General features: G+C 36.5%; 1 protein-coding gene across 1 annotated transcript in view; it reads right to left on the bottom strand.

Moving 5' to 3' along the window:
* The window catches only part of LOC149776746 (rap guanine nucleotide exchange factor 4-like), a 272,232-nt gene that overhangs the window by 228,556 nt on the left and 24,889 nt on the right, over positions 1–18,787 (bottom strand). The window contains exon 2 of the mRNA XM_089941417.1: positions 11,055–11,277. Coding sequence (XP_089797543.1) covers positions 11,055–11,149 — 95 coding nt within the window. The 5' untranslated portion in view covers positions 11,150–11,277. The remainder of the gene's footprint in view (positions 1–11,054; positions 11,278–18,787) is intronic.

The following is an 18,787-nucleotide window of genomic DNA, read 5'->3' on the forward strand; positions in this document are numbered from 1 at the left end:
TAATGAATCTATTGTATCAATCAAGAAAAAGAGGCAAAATAAAAATGTTATAAGGCATTGAAGAAGTGTCATCAGGTCTTTAATCATGTCAACTCAAGTGGCCAATAGTTTTGAAAATTATAATGTAAATAACATCATTAAAATATATATAGTAATTTGTGGTTTATCATAATTATTCTCAAATATCATCAAAGATATCAAGGAGAAGCAAAAGGAATTTTCTGTGCACGAAAAGCTTACTATCATAGGCAGGTCTGTAATTGAGAAGGGAAATGCAAAGTTTGCAGTGAACCTTTAATTCCCAAATTGGAATTCAGAGGTCTACTCAAGTATGAGAAGAGGTTTGTGGTTTTATGGGTTTAACATCATTTTTCAGCACATGACAGGCTATACTTGGTGGCCGTTATCTACTGAAGGACGAACCAGAGATAGCCCCAGTAATAACCACCATTACCCACAGGCAGCTACTGGCAAGCTTTTGCAAATACCCACACTGGCCAAGCCCAAGACTCAAACTCACATACCCACACTTGCCAAGCCCAAAACTCAAAACCAAAGTGACTGAGATGAGTAGTGATTGGTAAATGTTGAGTGTCTTAGACCACTCGTCCATCCTGGGCCCCATAAAAATGAATAGAAATTCTGTAATTACTTTCAATAAAATCATAGCAAAAATAATATACTGATAAATAAAAAAATAAGAAATCAATACAAACAATATTCAGAAAGCTGTTCATTTTATCTGGTATGTGTGTGTTGTTTTTTGAAACCTTTTGGCCTACTGTTTCTAATGATCTTTCAAAGATTGGTCATCTTCAAAATAAACACCTTCATCAAAAGAAACTATTTATCAATAATAACTCCCAATGTGATTATAAAACATGTACTCAACCACCTCCACCACACCCATCCTCTCAAAGTCAATCTCCATCCATGTCTTAATATTTTTCCCACATTGTCTTAATAGCTTGCATCCACATTATACTGCAGTCTACATTTCTGGATCCATTTGTCCACACATAACTGAGCAAGAGAGTAATTAATCCAATCAGACTCTAAGCTATAAAACAGTGACAATATGGGCTATCAAGTATGTAAGACATTCTTGAAAACTGGCCTCCAATTCCTCCAGGGAAAGTGGACTGAACAATGCTATCAGGCTTGCATACAAAAGTAGCAAGACAGCAAGACCCATAATACCTGGGTCAATGTTTTATACTGTATAATGTTATGTACATTTAATTTGCTATCTTTGTTAGTCAGTATTTTTGAGTTTTTTTAATAAATAATAAAATATGTGATGTTTATGTGATGTCCATTCAAATTAATGTATGGTACTTTTTACTTATAAAATATAGCTGTTAACTTAATGATCAGCCTTGTTTTATGAATTAGATTCCTACAATGTAGACTTAAAGAATGAATGTCATAAACCCAAATGACTTAAATAAAACTATATTATAAAATCAAATAGATGATACATATATCTGTAACAGTAGTAAATGCATTTCAGCAATACCAAACTTGACTCAAGTAGTTTAAAACGTATGAGTTCATGAATAAACAAAAACTGACAGTCATTTGCTCATTCGAAATAATGGGGTCCATGGCATGAAAAGCATGAATAGAATTACAACAAAAGAGGGTTTATTAGTAGATGATTTTTTTTAAAGAAATTTATTTCTTCATATATTGATACTTAAAATCCAGCTAAAACTTATATATAATGTTACCAAAAGCAGTGCCATAGGAAGAATCCAAGTAATCCCTTTAACTGCAGTGGCAGATTGTGGGTGGGGGCCACTGACCTGGGCCAGTGGAAGCCCAGAATTCCCAGCAAACAACTTTTTTTATTAGTAGAGGGATCTAGAATTAGGTTTTGCTGCAAGGTGGGGGGGGGGGGCAGAATATTTTGCTGCAACACTGACCAAAGTAATAAATAATAAAATAATCACAATAACTGTACACAAAATTAATAACAATCAATACTCTACTTTGCTCTATAGCTGTAACGAAATTATGACACTTTATAACATTTGGCTCTTAAAGTTTGTTATGAAGCTTGACTATGTGTCAGAAATAGGACGAAGTCAAAATAGAAACTACAAGTTTTTTGTCATGCGGTTATAAAAAAAATCTTTCTTATTAATTTTCTACCAGAAATCTTCAAATTCATATTTTCCAAGGTTTCTCCACTGTTCAACATTCCTTATGGAATATTAAAACTATGATGTTAAAAGCTTTGTACAACAAATATTACCCTAGTGCATAATTGTAAAGCCAATGTTCCAATTATACAGACGTTGTAACCTTTTCAAAAGCAATATGATCAATGCAACACAGTGAATCAGTTACAAAGATACCATTATATACAAATTAAATCCCCATCTGTATCCCCTATGGGTATACAACTACATGTATATTAAATGTTAATAATGAATGAAGAATAATAGCCACTATCTGCAGTAAAGAAATTGAGTAAGGCAAGCATATCCTACATGCTGACAGTAAAGAAAATCAATTAGGCTTGTATACTACATGAATACAATAAAGGACATGAGATTTGGTAAGGCTAGTGTACTACATTCTGACAGTAAAGGACATGAGTTAGTCTAGCATTCTGCATGCTGACAGTAAAGGACATGAGATTTGGTAAGGCTAGTGTACTACATTCTGACAGTAAAGGACATGAGTTAGGCTAGCATTTCAAATACTGACAGTAAAGGACATGAGATTTGGTAAGGCTAGTATACTACTGTCTGACAGTAAAGGACATGAGTTAGGCTAGGCATTTTACATGCTGACAGTAAAGGACATGAGTTAGGCCAGCAGTTCAAATGCTGACAGTAAAGGACATGAGATTTGGTAAGGCTAGTATACTACAGTCTGACAGTAAAGGACATGAGTTAGGCCAGCATTTCAAATGCTGACAGTAAAGGACATGAGATTTGGTAAGGCTAGTATACTACAGTCTGACAGTAAAGGACATGAGTTAGGCTAGCATTTTACATGCTGACAGTAAAGGACATGAGTTAGGCTAGCATTTTACATGCTGACAGTAAAGGACATGAGGTTGGTAAGGCTAGTGTACTACATTCTGACAGTAAATGACATGAGTTAGGCTAGCATTTTACATGCTGACAGTTGAGAAAATGAGTTAGGCCAGTATCCTTCATACTGAAAAATCACTGAAAACCTTCAAATTCAGAATATTTATTATTAAAAAACACATCCACTCTGGTGTATCTAAAACAAGCATTTATTGGTTCCATCCAATTCTTTTGCAATGAATTTTTCTAATAGTCATTACTGAGGTCAAACAGCATATATAGATCACTATAAATACTTGCATATGCGACTAGTCCAACAGAACAGATCAAAATCTGATATTGCTAATGTGCCAGCTAATTTGGGTCTATGCAGTTTGTTAGGTGTAATTAGTAGAACAAACAGCATAGACTCTGATCTACCAGCATAGTATGTGAAGGCAGATCTGGGTCTATGTTGTTTGAAATTGGACTCAATTTATAAACAAGTATATATTGTTATAAATTTTAATTTCTTACGACTAGCACCCACATTTTGTTCCTGTCTATCTCAATACTGATGTGGAACTAATTTCTAATTGAAGTGTGACATGGAGTTGTCAATCTGTACTTGCGGAAATTATTTCATGAACAAAAAACGGTATACACTGACAATTATCCAAGATCTTGCTAGTTGTTTCAGAGCGATAGTAGAAATTTACTGTTTTTAGCATTCACAACTTGCATTAAGTGAAATGTTCGACTTTATATACAACATGTGGTATAAAAAAAAAAACAGAAGAATATTTCACAAATAGGAGCCATGGCTAGCATGTAATTCTTGTGTCCAATAGGATCTGGGTTCAAATCCTACCATTTGATCAGCCCATGTTGGTTAATGTGTTGTGTAATTGGGCAAAGAACTCTTATTGCATTAACTTTAATAACCTACTTGTGTTGTTGCACTGTCAACATAAAAAATTTCAAATTTCAGTAACATCTTTTGTCTTAACTGTCATAACATTCAAGCACGTTGGACATGGCAGGCATGAGATGCAATTGCTGTCTAAAACATTCTGTTGATACAAATATACAAGCTAAAACTATACTCAAAATGTGCCAAAGACTTGTATGTTTTAATGTTCAAACTTGTTCAAGTATATACCCCCAGATTTTTCCACTACCTCCCTTTTCTCTGCACTTAGTGTGTCTAGTGCTGCATAGTGATTTTTTAACTAAAAATAAATCGAGTCCCCAATTAAATGTACCTTCTGACACCACATCACATAACTATAATCTATAGAGTGGACAACTGCATAGATACAAATTTAATACTTTCTGTTCTTGCCATTTCCTGGTGTAAGGAGAAAAAAAATCAATTTACAAAATATATTCTCTACAATTTTTCTGAATATATTATTTTACCTATAATGTAATACCTTACTGTAATCCAGAAATGTTTTTTTTTCCTGAGAAAATTATTGTAATGAAATCATCATTGATCAAATATTTTAAAAAAAATACAGGTAGAGGTAAAACAATTCACTGATGCATCAATAACTTTGCCATTCTGATATACATATGAATGCAAATGGTCAAGAGTCAATACAAAATGATACTTACTTAATAAAAGTTACTTTAATTTTCCATGGTCAAGAAAAATTATTAGTAGTTTGCCTTTTTTCCCTCTAAATTAAGAATCTGTTAAGAGCAGTTTTGTTTTTGCCAGAAGCAGTGTTAGAGATTGTTTTAGTCTGTTATGTATTTTTAATTTGTACTGTGTGATTGACCTTTGTCCATGATTAAAAGTGGTGTTTGGGACAACATAACTGATGTCATGAAGGGTAAACATGTTTACTTGATTCAGAGTTATAGATACAGTCTTAATTCTGACACTATAAAATTCCAAAAATAAATGCTGTCAACAATTTTTTAAAAAAATTTCGTTAAGCTGACATTCATCATGGTCTTTTTATTGTAACTTAGGTTTTTAATATTAGGATTGTTTATATTAAAATTACTTATTATTATCTTTAACTTCAGTTCTCTTCAGTTCTAATTTGAGAGGATTTATTTATTTAAATTATTCATTGAAATTACAATATGCTCATTACAACTTTGTGGACTAAATCACTACAAGAAAGGGCTACAGAGACATACAAATCAGTAACCATTACTAAAGAAGGTTGGACTGCAAGGGTTACAGTGACTCAAAATTCAGTAGCCATTGCTACAGATGGTTGGATTGCAAAGGTTACAGAGACCAGCTGAATCAGTAGCCATTACTACAAATGGATGGACTGCAAGGGCTACAGAAACCGCTGAATCAGTAGCCATTACTACAAATGGATGGACTGCAAGGGCTACAGAGACCGGCTGAATCAGTAGCCATTCCTACAGAAGGATGGGCTGCAAGGGCTATAGAGACCGGCTGAATCAGTAGCCATTACTACAAATGGATGGACTGCAAGGGCTACAGAGACCGGCTGAATCAGTAGCCATTACTACAAATGGATGGACTGCAAGGGCTACAGAGACCGGCTGAATCAGTAGCCATTCCTACAGAAGGATGGACTACAAGGGCTACAGAGACCAGCTGAATCAGTAGCCATTCCTACAGAAGGATGGACTACAGGGACTACAGAGATCAGCTGAATCAGTAGCCATTACTACAAATGGATGGACTGCAAGGGCTACAGAGACCGGCTGAATCAGTAGCCATTCCTACAGAAGGATGGGCTGCAAGGGCTATAGAGACCGGCTGAATCAGTAGCCATTACTACAAATGGATGGACTGCAAGGGCTACAGAGACCGGCTGAATCAGTAGCCATTACTACAAATGGATGGACTGCAAGGGCTACAGAAACCGGCTGAATCAGTAGCCATTACTACAAATGGATGGACTGCAAGGGCTACAGAGACCGGCTGAATCAGTAGCCATTACTACAAATGGATGGACTGCAAGGGCTACAGAAACTGGCTTAATCAGTAGCCATTACTACAAATGGATGGACTGCAAGGGCTACAGAGACCGGCTGAATCAGTAGCCATTCCTACAGAAGGATGGGCTGCAAGGGCTATAGAGACCGGCTGAATCAGTAGCCATTACTACCAATGGATGGACTGCAAGGGCTACAGAAACCGGCTGAATCAGTAGCCATTACTACAAATGGATGGACTGCAAGGGCTACAGAAACCGGCTGAATCAGTAGCCATTACTACAAATGGATGGACTGCAAGGGCTACAGAGACCGGCTGAATCAGTAGCCATTACTACAAATGGATGGACTGCAAGGGCTACAGAAACCGGCTGAATCAGTAGCCATTACTACAAATGGATGGACTGCAAGGGCTACAGAGACAGGCTGAATCAGTAGCCATTACTACAAATGGATGGACTACAAGGGCTACAGAGACCAGCTGAATCAGTAGCCATTACTACAAATGGATGGACTGCAAGGGCTACAGAGACAGGCTGAATCAGTAGCCATTACTACAAATGGATGGACCGCAAGGGCTACAGAGACTGGCTGAATCAGTAGCCATTCCTACAGAAGGATGGACTACAGGGACTACAGAGACCAGCTGAATCAGTAGCCATTACTACAAATGGATGGACTACAAGGGCTACAGAGACCAGCTGAATCAGTAGCCATTACTACAAATGGATGGACTACAAGGGCTACAGAGACCAGCTGAATCAGTAGCCATTCCTACAGAAGGATGGACTACAGGGACTACAGAGATCAGCTGAATCAGTAGCCATTACTACAAATGGATGGACTACAAGGGCTACAGAGACCAGCTGAATCAGTAGCCATTACTACAAATGGATGGACTACAAGGGCTACAGAAACCGGCTGAATCAGTAGCCATTACTACAAATGGATGGACTGCAAGGGCTACAGAGACAGGCTGAATCAGTAGCCATTACTACAAATGGATGGACTACAAGGGCTACAGAGACCAGCTGAATCAGTAGCCATTACTACAAATGGATGGACTGCAAGGGCTACAGAGACAGGCTGAATCAGTAGCCATTACTACAAATGGATGGACTGCAAGGGCTACAGAGACTGGCTGAATCAGTAGCCATTCCTACAGAAGGATGGACTACAGGGACTACAGAGACCAGCTGAATCAGTAGCCATTACTACAAATGGATGGACTACAAGGGCTACAGAGACCAGCTGAATCAGTAGCCATTACTACAAATGGATGGACTGCAAGGGCTACAGAGACTGGCTGAATCAGTAGCCATTACTACAAATGGATGGACTACAAGGGCTACAGAGACCAGCTGAATCAGTAGCCATTACTACAAATGGATGGACTGCAAGGGCTACAGAGACAGGCTGAATCAGTAGCCATTACTACAAATGGATGGACTGCAAGGGCTACAGAGACTGGCTGAATCAGTAGCCATTCCTACAGAAGGATGGACTACAGGGACTACAGAGACCAGCTGAATCAGTAGCCATTACTACAAATGGATGGACTACAAGGGCTACAGAGACCAGCTGAATCAGTAGCCATTACTACAAATGGATGGACTACAAGGGCTACAGAGACCAGCTGAATCAGTAGCCATTACTACAAATGGATGGACTGCAAGGGCTACAGAGACAGGCTGAATCAGTAGCCATTACTACAAATGGATGGACTGCAAGGGCTACAGAGACCGGCTGAATCAGTAGCCATTACTACAAATGGATGGACTGCAAGGGCTACAGAGACCGGCTGAATCAGTAGCCATTACTACAAATGGATGGACCGCAAGGGCTACAGAGACCGGCTGAATCAGTAGCCATTACTACAAATGGATGGACTGCAAGGGCTACAGAGACCGGCTGAATCAGTAGCCATTACTACAAATGGATGGACCGCAAGGGCTACAGAGACCGGCTGAATCAGTAGCCATTCCTACAGAAGGTTGGGTTGCAAGGGCTACAGAGACCGGCTGAATCAGTAGCCATTACTACAAATGGATGGACTGCAAGGGCTACAGAGACAGGCTAAATCAGTAGCCATTACTACAAATGGATGGACCGCAAGGGCTACAGAGTCAGGCTGAATCAGTAGCCATTACTACAAATGGATGGACCGCAAGGGCTCCAGAGACCAGCTGAATCAGTAGCCATTACTACAAATGGATGGACCGCAAGGGCTACAGAGTCAGGCTGAATCAGTAGCCATTACTACAAATGGATGGACCGCAAGGGCTCCAGAGACCAGCTGAATCAGTAGCCATTACTACAAATGGATGGACCGCAAGGGCTACAGAGACAGGCTGAATCAGTAGCCATTACTACAAATGGATGGACCGCAAGGGCTACAGAGTCAGGCTGAATCAGCTATTATGATTCAATAATCTTAAGTTAAGCAACAGAAAGAAGCAAAACTCAGCAAGTTTATTAAAATTCCAAAATAATTTATTCTCCTAGAAAGAAGGTGAAAATGTTAAAGTAACTTACAGTGTTATGAATTAAATCCCAAACAGTCTTAAAATTGTATTACCAGTCCAAAAGTATAAAATGAATTTCAATGGTATAGGTCTTAATGTATCACAATGATATAATCCAGAAAGCCTTTAAATGATTGCACAATAATCTGAAAATAGTGACTTAGTCCAAAACATCAATGAACACTTTGTAATTCCAATGAATAAATAAATTAAAGAACTGTTGCAGCTTTCTAAGCATATATTGATCCAAGATGCCCAGACGAACAGGAATAGTTTTTTATGACTGAAAGATTTTTAGAATGGCTGAATGCTGTTATAGTTACTCTGATAATTAAGGAAATCTGGTGGAGAGAGAAAGATTTCAGAGGATCATGTAACAAAAGCAGAGGATTTTGTCAACCTTCTTAAGCCTATGAAGACCCTTACAACACGTCTGTGTGATAATTTTTCCACTTAAATGGCAGTGAGTGGAATGGAAGTCCAAGAAAGTGACTTGTGAAAAACAATAACAAGGACAAAGCAGTTTTTGTTAAAGAGCTGTGCCACAGATCCAAGATTCAGAGTGACTGATAAAGATGATTCTGCAAGGACCCAGGTGTCTGCTTCCATCATCAAGGAAACTGAAGGTCCATGAGCTAAATTTAAAACAAAAATACTGCTGTGTATCAGTGTTGCACCTACTTTCAGCTGATGTAAGGGTTTCTTAAATTTAATTTTGCAGTTAAAATCAGACACATCACCAGGGATTACAGCTAGAAGCTAATAGTGGTGTATATACCCTAGAATGACCTTCAATGTTCTTATCAGAAATCTGAACCAGACTGTATATGGAGCCCATGCCCCCTCCACCATCTTAGCAGAGCAGTGAAGATGCAATGACAGCCATAACAAAGTTAATCCAAGCCAAGCAGTACATCTGAGCTGGGCAGTGGCCAGGAGATAAGAGCTGGGCAGTGGCCAGGAGATAAGAGCCATAACAAGGAATAATGATAAATGTTTGCTACGTGCCAAAAACACTCTGAAACTCCATCAGAAAATGTTTCTATGCTAGCAGGGGTTGCTGAGGGCAATGAAAAGAATATGTTGTCTTTAGTCTCCAAGCATTCTCTGAAATGAGATCATGCCAATGATTCTGCTGAGATAAGCCACCACCCACCCACCCATCCCACTACTTAATTGTTGTGAATGGTGAACATCATTATTCTGTTATCAACTGTGAAACTGTTGTCTCTTCCAATACCAAGGATTCTTCTCAAAATAGATCATCTAGCCGCCCAAAACATCAGTCAATTTCTGTGAAACAAACACTGCTGATTGGTGACTCAATCTTTAATCATTAAATATGTTAGTGAAGAAGGTCTTAAACCCTGGGTCCAAGTCAATACATTGGGGTCAAAACAGGTAAAATGCTTGATATAATCAGAGCAACAGACCTTTCATAAATTGATATTGTTGTCAGTGTTGTAATGATATTAACAACAATGATATTGAATAAACTGAAGACAATTTTTAGCACATTCTGAACAACCTCTCCCCAGATTGTAAGGTCTTTAGTTTCTCCCAGAATTTACACTGATGTTCAAGACTGTGCAATGAATGGACCCACAACATGATTGAAGTGGAAAATGCATTTGTTACCAAGTCTGAGTCATTGCTGGAAAACCTCATAGCTAAGAACAGTACCCATTAAGAGACTCTCACACGTTCTGATTGCAATAAATGATTATTTTTCAATACTCAAATGCTAACACTGTAATACCATTTGGGGAAACACTTCTGAAAAGAATATTTGTAGCTATTCTGCTTGCAGACTCAACCTACATAATAATGAAAACATCTCAGATGCAATTAATTATATCAAAATGTCGACAATAAATGAAAAGTTTCAAATACTATAATATGACCCCAATATATCTCAAGGAACTATTTCTGGCTAGAAAACAAGGCAACATTCCCAATTTAAAATAAATTTTGACTAACCATCTTTCCAATCCAAAACCAAATAAAGAACAGAATCCAACACAAAATTAGAGACTGTGTAAATATAAATATATTTAATTACAATTCAACGGATGAAAAGTGGAAACTTTATTTCACAAATATATAACAACATCAAGTTACATAACTTCTCAAACCTTTCACTTTGTTGGCTTGCATTTTTGGATTGTGTATACATATACCAGCCATAACATGATGTGTGATGCCAAAAATGTTTTTTTTTTAACTCCAAACCCTGATATAGTTGTGTTTAAAAATAATAAAAAATTTTAAAGTAATCTTTAGGGTCAAATACACCACCTCAACACATGCCATTAACATATAGCATGTATAAACTGTAAAACATCCTGCTTTTAAAAATGAAATGTATTTTCCTGCTGACTGTTACTGAAACACAGTAGGTTACAAGCATATAAGACCCTTGTTTAACAAGTTGGCAACAGTTGTTCTGAGCTGACTTTGTCACAGTATCACTCTTTTTCAGATCATAAACAAGCACTCTAATATTGAAAAAAAAAAGTCTTAGATGTTTCTGAATAGAAATGAGTGATAGATGAATAAATACCTTTTGTCCAGGCAAGATATCCATTCGGACACCATTGTTACTCCCTCTGCTTGTTGCAAGGTATTAACAACTGAGTCTGGTCTATCATCATTCATTCAAACTCCTCACTCGGTGTCACTTTACATATGATTTTCCCTTTACAATTGTCATTACTATGGAGTGTGTAGTCACAGAAATTGAACAATGCTTCACTTCCTCAATCTCAAGTCCATGTGTCTGCCATCTACAAGATATAATTGCAAAATAAAGTATTGAAGATAGGAACAAATGCATATATAATGTCTGCATCCTGTTTCAATGCAAGCTTCAAGTTCTTAAAGTCCACTGAAAATGAATACTGAAGCGCATTCACCTCTATTGACAGCAACAACTGAGAATGAAATAGTTGATCTATTTAAAGGAAAACTTATGACTGTTTATAGTAGGAATAAATAATTTATGCATTTAAAGTCAACTGGATTATTAGAAACTTGCTAGATTTGACAGATGGTTGTTGACAGGTGGTGACAACTGTGCCAAAGTGACCTGCTTGGGAAATTTTCTTGTGTGATTGTAAAATGACCAGTTGCAAATAAAATTTTCACATGTATATTGATGAAATTTGGAATTATACATGATTCTGAAATATTTTGATTTGTGACTAGTGCCAAATTATACCTGGACTGTGACCTATTTTAAGGCACTGACTGTATCCTTAGAAACAAGAAGCTGTCACTGACATGACCAATGTCCCCCACCACCTGCCAATAAAAGGCTGGATTATAGGGAACTGAGTGCAGGACAGATTTAATCAAATGGCTGGAATAAAGAGAAGTGAGCGCAGTACACATTCAGTCGCTTGGTACTGGAAGACAGGAACACTGGTAACTGAGTGTACTACATGGTCTGTCATCTGCTATTAAAAGGCTGGAACATAGAGAACAGCATTACTACATGGTCTGTCACCTGCTATTAAAAGGTTGGAACATAGGGAACAGCGTTACTACATGGTCTGTCATCTGCTATTAAAAGGTTGGAACATAGGGAACAGCGTTACTACATGGTCTGTCATCTGCTATTAAAAGGCTGGAACATAGGGAACAGCATTACTACATGGTCTGTCATCTGCTATTAAAAGGCTGGAACATAGGGAACAGCATTACTACATGGTCTGTCATCTGCTATTAAAAGGTTGGAACATAGGGAACAGCGTTACTACATGGTCTGTCGTCTGCTATTAAAAGGTTGGAACATAGGGAACAGCATTACTACATGGTCTGACATCTGCTATTAAAAGGTTGGAACATAGGCAACAGCATATTACAGGATCAATCTTAAGCAATAACTACATAAAGCATAGCCAAAATCTTTCTTGAAATTCTAAGCTCTTACTAAGATCAAGCTTCACAGCTAATATGATTAAAATAAACAAGTGTGAATGCTAGTTTTCATGTACCATTAAAATACTCAAAGTCAAGCAAGTGTGAATGCTAGTTTTCACGTACCATTAAAATACTCCAAATCAAACAAGTGTGAACGCTAGTTTTCATGTACCATTAAAATACCAGAAGTCAAACAAGTGTGAATGCTAGTTTTAACATACCATTAATATAATACAAGCGAAACAAATGTGAATGCTAGTTTTCACATGTCATTAAGATACTCCAAATCACACAAATGTGAATGCTAGTTTTCACATGTCATTAAGATACTCCAAATCACACAAATGTGAATGCTAGTTTTCACATGCCATTAAAATACTCCAAGTCAAACAAGTGTGAAAGCTAGTTTTCACATGTCAATTAGATAACCCAAGTCAAACAAGTGTCAGTGGTAGTTTTCACATGCCATTCAAATATCCTAAGTCAAACAAATGTAAATATGAATGCTAGTTTTCATTTGCCATTAAGATACTCCAAATTAAACAAACAATTTGTTAGCCTGGTTGATTATTAAACAATGATTTTACAGTGTTATATGTACATTGAGTGCCAGATCAATGGTTGCCTGCAATTCTTTGTTCTATATCCCCCAAATCTTGACTGCTTGGAGCACTTTTCATCAAGAAAAAGTTGAAAAATACACCTACTGCTTTTCATGAGTACAATGTTCATCCATATCTATGTTGGCACTAGCAATTTTAGGTGGGTACCCTGAAACATTTTGTACCCGAGTATATGGCAGTGTTTCTGAATGTACCATGATACATACCCTGGTATACCATAATTATTTTTGGAACCACGAAGTCAACATTCTAGGGCAGGGTACCGACACTTTTTTGTTTAATTTCCGTGAAGAGTTTTAAAATATCTTGCTCAGATATATAGCAAATTAACACATTATATGCAAGATATTATTTGGAAAAAATAGTAATTAAAAAAATTATAGACAAAAGAAAATATTTCACCTCGAAATAAAATCACAGCTTCCCCTCCCCAAAATGTAAATGCCAACACCTTACGTGTTTGTCAATTGTTTTACAACTTGCAATCTAAAAGCTGTAACAAAAATGGGATGATTAAGCTTACATTATAGATGATACTATTAAAAACATTGTGCTGATATAGAAAGCCTATTGATAACAATCAAAGATATTGATTCCGAAGCCATGAATTTACTAGCTACACCATTGGTATGATAATCTCGGAAACTTTGGATGGGCACCATAGTTATCAGAAATGTCCAGTAAACACAAAACACATTGGCTCAACAAATGAGAAAATATTGTGGACTTGAGAAATTACGTAAAGTTCAGACAAAAAATAAGTGCACCCATGAAAATCCTAGGATGGTTTACAGCCTTACAAAGGAATGTGATGTTTGACATACTCACAGATGGTAGTAACTAAAACATGACTTTTTTTAATCTGAAATTTTTCTCTGTGAACCATCCATCTTTATGTTGCAAATTTTTCTCACTTTTATCCATTATTTAATAAAAAATTTGGATTTTGCAGTAATATCTTCTGACAAATTGAAAGTTCCTTCACTTGAACTCGCTCCTTAATATATATATATATATATATATATATATATATATATATATATATATATATATATGCATACATGTATATGTAAACTAATTCTGTAGACCAAATGTGTTGAATCTCTACAGCTGGAATGATTATTGGGTGATTTTGGTTTTTTAAATGATTTACAATTGTGGAATCTCTCTTCACTATTTGTCAGTGCTGTTGCTGGGAAGGCCATCAAATGGGTACAAAGTTCAAAGTTGTTTTTTCTCTCAAACTTAATTCTGCTTTTTAAGGTCGTTTTGTACCCATATTTCAACAATTTGTGGCAATCAGCAAGCTCATTTAAAGATCAAATGCTGTAACCATATTTACCGTCCATTAATTATCTGTCAAAAGATGTATTTATTGGGTATCCGGCTCATGGCACAAACCACCTGGTTTTGTTTAAGTCAACAGTCAGGCACCAATTTAAGTTTATAATTAAACGGGGTGACATTTTTTTCTCTGATTTTAGAGCCAATTCTAACCATGCCTCGAATCTTGACATGACTCAAAACATCTTTCTTACTTTGTCTCGATTTTCACATTTTCAGTTCATGATTTCAGAGACAAAATATTTGGTCTTTCCCGATGAATCATGTTTGGTGTCAGTTAGAAACACCTGCTTCATATAAGAACTCGATGTCAAGCATTTTGTCCAAAATATTGTTGTCAGTTACCTCCACTAACTCTAATTTCTCAGTGGTAATATTTCAAGTTGTAAAAGTAGTTCCAGTCTGAGTGCAATATGGAAATTTTAGGTGTGCAAAATGGAATCACAGACTGTACTACAACCATATGGAGTGCCATATCAGCCATGTAAGATTAAATTGGTATGTAATAAAATTATATTTGTAATATTCACCATTAATTTGTGACAGATGCAACCATTTTATAAAAAGAACATTAATTTGTTGAACTATTTTGTCATGAATAATAAAAAACATGATATTAATATCATTTAAGCTGTAACAAGATTCCTCCGAAATTTCCAAACATTCCTAATATGGACAGATACTACCGATGTACCTGTATGCTGAAAAAGTAACATTATACTGGTAATAACAGACGCTCTACTAACAATAGCCAAAGTTGCCAAGGCAACAAAATCTGTAAGATGGCAATTAACGTCCATTTTAAATAATTACAACAGTCCAGGTTTGTGTTATTCTGCCATCTTGCAATGTGAAGGTTTTAAAGGCCACTAGTGTAACGTATTTAAAAGGTTGAAGGACGCTAGTGTAACATATTTTCAGGGCACGCATACAGTGATTAAGATTTAATTTATATCAAGGGTGAATTGCTGACCAAGGGACTAAAGTGATGCAAATATTGTCATTTAATCAATGAATTCCAAGTTTAAAAAGAGAAGTAATTTTTAAATAATTGGAATTATTATGACTGCTTGTAGATAATGACTGAACAGTAAGGTTAAACGAAAGCATTAGCCAGAACGAAAAATTGCATTGTTCAACTCTTTTTAGATAAACCATTTATTCTAACCTGTTAATGGTTTTTCTATGAATAACTTGAATAATTGATCAAACATTTAGTACCATAAAGTGTTTCAGGAAAGATAAGGTGGAAAAAAAATTCAAAGGCAAAACGAAATTATCTCAAGGTGGCAAAACAATGAAAAGCTGAGTGAGACAAGGTTACCTCATTATCTTTAAGCACTACGGCTGGTAGTACATTAAACCCCTTTCAAATACTCCCCCTCCCACTTTGGTAGACCCTGCCTTTGGGATCTTATGTGCAACAAAATTTTTAACATTACTGGCTGTATCATGCCAAGAGAATGGGTGCTAAGTACTTCCACAACAAGACACAGACACAGCTGACTCAGGATGATGTATTGGGCAAGTATTAAACCCACCACCCTCTTTGAGTTATAAGGTTAAAGGTTGCAAATTATGTTGTAATGCCCATGTTATGTTGTTCAAGACCCATAACTCTAACTGACTCAGGATGATGTATTGGGCAAGTATTAAACCCACCACCCTCTTTGAGTTATAAGGTTAAAGGTTGCAAATTAGGTTGTAATGCCCATGTTATGTTGTTCAAGACCCATAACTCTAACTGACTCAGGATGATGTATTGGGCAAGTATTAAACCCACCACCCTCTTTGAGTTAAACAAGGTTACAAATTAGGTTGCATTCCCATGCAATGTTGTTCAAGACCCATAACTCTAGCTGACTCCCGACCCTTTTTGAGCTATAAGGTTAAAGTTTGCAAATTAGATTGCAATGCCCATGCTATGTTGTTCAAGACTTGTAACTCTAATATATACAGTGAACTGATTTGTAGGACTATTCCCCCCCCCCCCGGACAATCAACTCTCCCTCAGATAATTTATATATTGTTTACTTTATAACATAAATACTATAGATTCAAGATAAATTTGGTTTAGCTCCTTCCATGAAAATTAGCATAAGTAGTGAGTACCATCTATTCTAGCAAGTAAGGCCAGAAGAAAATAAATGTTTTTCAGTCAGCTGACTGCAACTGTTTCTCACTGCCAACTCTACCACTTTCCCCTCCCCTTGGCTTAAAAAAAATGCACAAAATTGATTCGTGCATCTAACCGAGAAGGTTTGGCCCAGTAATTTGAAGCACTTAGTACTATATATATATATATATATATAATGTTTAAAAATGCTACCTACCTACCCTAATTATAAAACCACTGCAACTGGAAACACACAATTATTTTTTGCCTATTAAACACAGTCTTTTTGATTATATCATTGTTTTCTCCTTTGCTTTTATTATTATTTTCATGTTTCTTTGATCATAATATCCCCTTTACTTACAAAAATGGGAGCAGTCCAGTGGCCAAAGTGGTTAGAGCATTAGTGTTAGGACTGGTTGGCCTGAGGTGTCAGGATAATGTGACTCAAGGGTGGGACATGCTGCCACATGTCTGTGGCATGATGCGCAAGTGCTAGGCATCACTAAAAGCAGCCACACTGCAGACATCATAGCAATAAGGCTCAAATTGTTAAAGCTACATTAAAAATCCAAATACACATACACACATTCTCTCTCTCTCTCTCTCATAAATGGGGGGCAATGAAACAAGTTAATGGTTTTTGTATGAATAACCTGAATAATTGATCAAACATTTAGTACCATAATGTGTTTCAGGAAAGATAAGGTGGAAAAAGAATTCAAAGGCAAAATGAAATTATCTCAAAACAGTGAAAAGCTGAGTGAGACAAGGTTACCTCACTATCTTTAAGCACTACTAGTACATTAAATCCCTTTCATGTATTTGAACTGATTTAATCCAAATGGTTGTAAACAATAAACCAAAGCCTGGGGAAATACATGTGAATACTATCTCTTCTGGCTGTAAATAAACGTTCATCAGCTTTATCACTATGTACTTAAATTCTGATTTATAAACACTTTGTTGTAATGGAACAATGAACCATTTTTTTGGGGTCTCTTTTTATTATGTCACTCTTTAGCCACCTGATGTGGAACACGTATGACCAAACTGGAGGAACTATCAAGAACAAATAAGAACAATGAAGGCTAGCTTTGGGCACTTCAATCATCATTATGTGGGTGTCACCACGTCATCATAAGATTTCTAGCCACCCTAAAGTGGCAGCAATCTTTGCATTATGTTCAGATGACACATAGTTTGGCAGAGGATATGATGCCACAGTGAAAAAAGGATAAAGACTGTTGTTAATGCATTTTACATATTGTTCTGTCCTATAACAATCATCATGTCCTGGAATAACTTCCAGGAGACTGCTTGTATCACTATGTAAATATCCAAGATATTAACTGATTCAAATTGATTTGCATAATGTTTATTGCATAATCTATCGTAGTTCTGCTAGTGTTGTGCATAGAATAAATGTATGTGACAAAGTTTAATATAATGGCTTTGGTCCAATTTTCTTTACTGATCTAATGTTTAAAATCATGTGTTTGTCACTGCTGCCAAATATCTCCAAGGATGTTATTTGTTACTGTTGCCAAATATCTCCAAGGATGTTATTTGTTACTGTTGCCAAATATCTCCAAGGATGTTATTTGTTACCTTGGGAGATCAAATTCGAGAAGATTCTGGACAGATGTCCAAGTCCTAGACTGGTCATCATCAAACTTATCGGAGTTGATGCTATGACAAAGTTTCAAAGAAACTTTGGTTGAAATCTTATAAGATATTTGTAAGCTAGAGTGTTCCCAACCATTATGTGTACCAAATAATATGTATCAAAGATTCTGATGGTTTGCTGTCCAAAAAGAAATTCCAGGAATCCAAGAAAAGACCATTCCTTCTTAACTGCTGAATGTTGAAACCAAGTCTGAAGTTCTTGAATGATAACAAGATTTTCAAAATGGCTGCTGTGTGGCAATATTGGATGTCAGATCAGCACCATTTCCATTGAGGACAAACTAGAAATTATTAAAAATCTTTAGGTATAAAAAAAACCTCATGTCAAAATGACCATCTCTTCAGGGCACACTTGAATGGTTACAAGTATTTTTCATTTTTTTAAAAAACATGTCAAAACGACCCTCCATTCATGGGGAGTAGTTATAAAAAGATTAGCAAGATTCTCATGACTGCAGTTCTGGAAGCCACACTGAATGCAAGACAGGCACAATTTTCATTAAAATCACTTAGATTTCTTAAGATGTCTTCTGATGAAAACCTGATGTCAATATGGCTGTTTAGGAGTAACAATAACAAGATTTTCAAGATGGCTTTTAT

The sequence above is a fragment of the Sinohyriopsis cumingii genome, chromosome 18, assembly GCF_028554795.1.
Source record: "Sinohyriopsis cumingii isolate HCF-2022 chromosome 18, ASM2855479v2, whole genome shotgun sequence".
In the NCBI taxonomy this organism is placed as follows: domain Eukaryota; kingdom Metazoa; phylum Mollusca; class Bivalvia; order Unionida; family Unionidae; genus Sinohyriopsis; species Sinohyriopsis cumingii.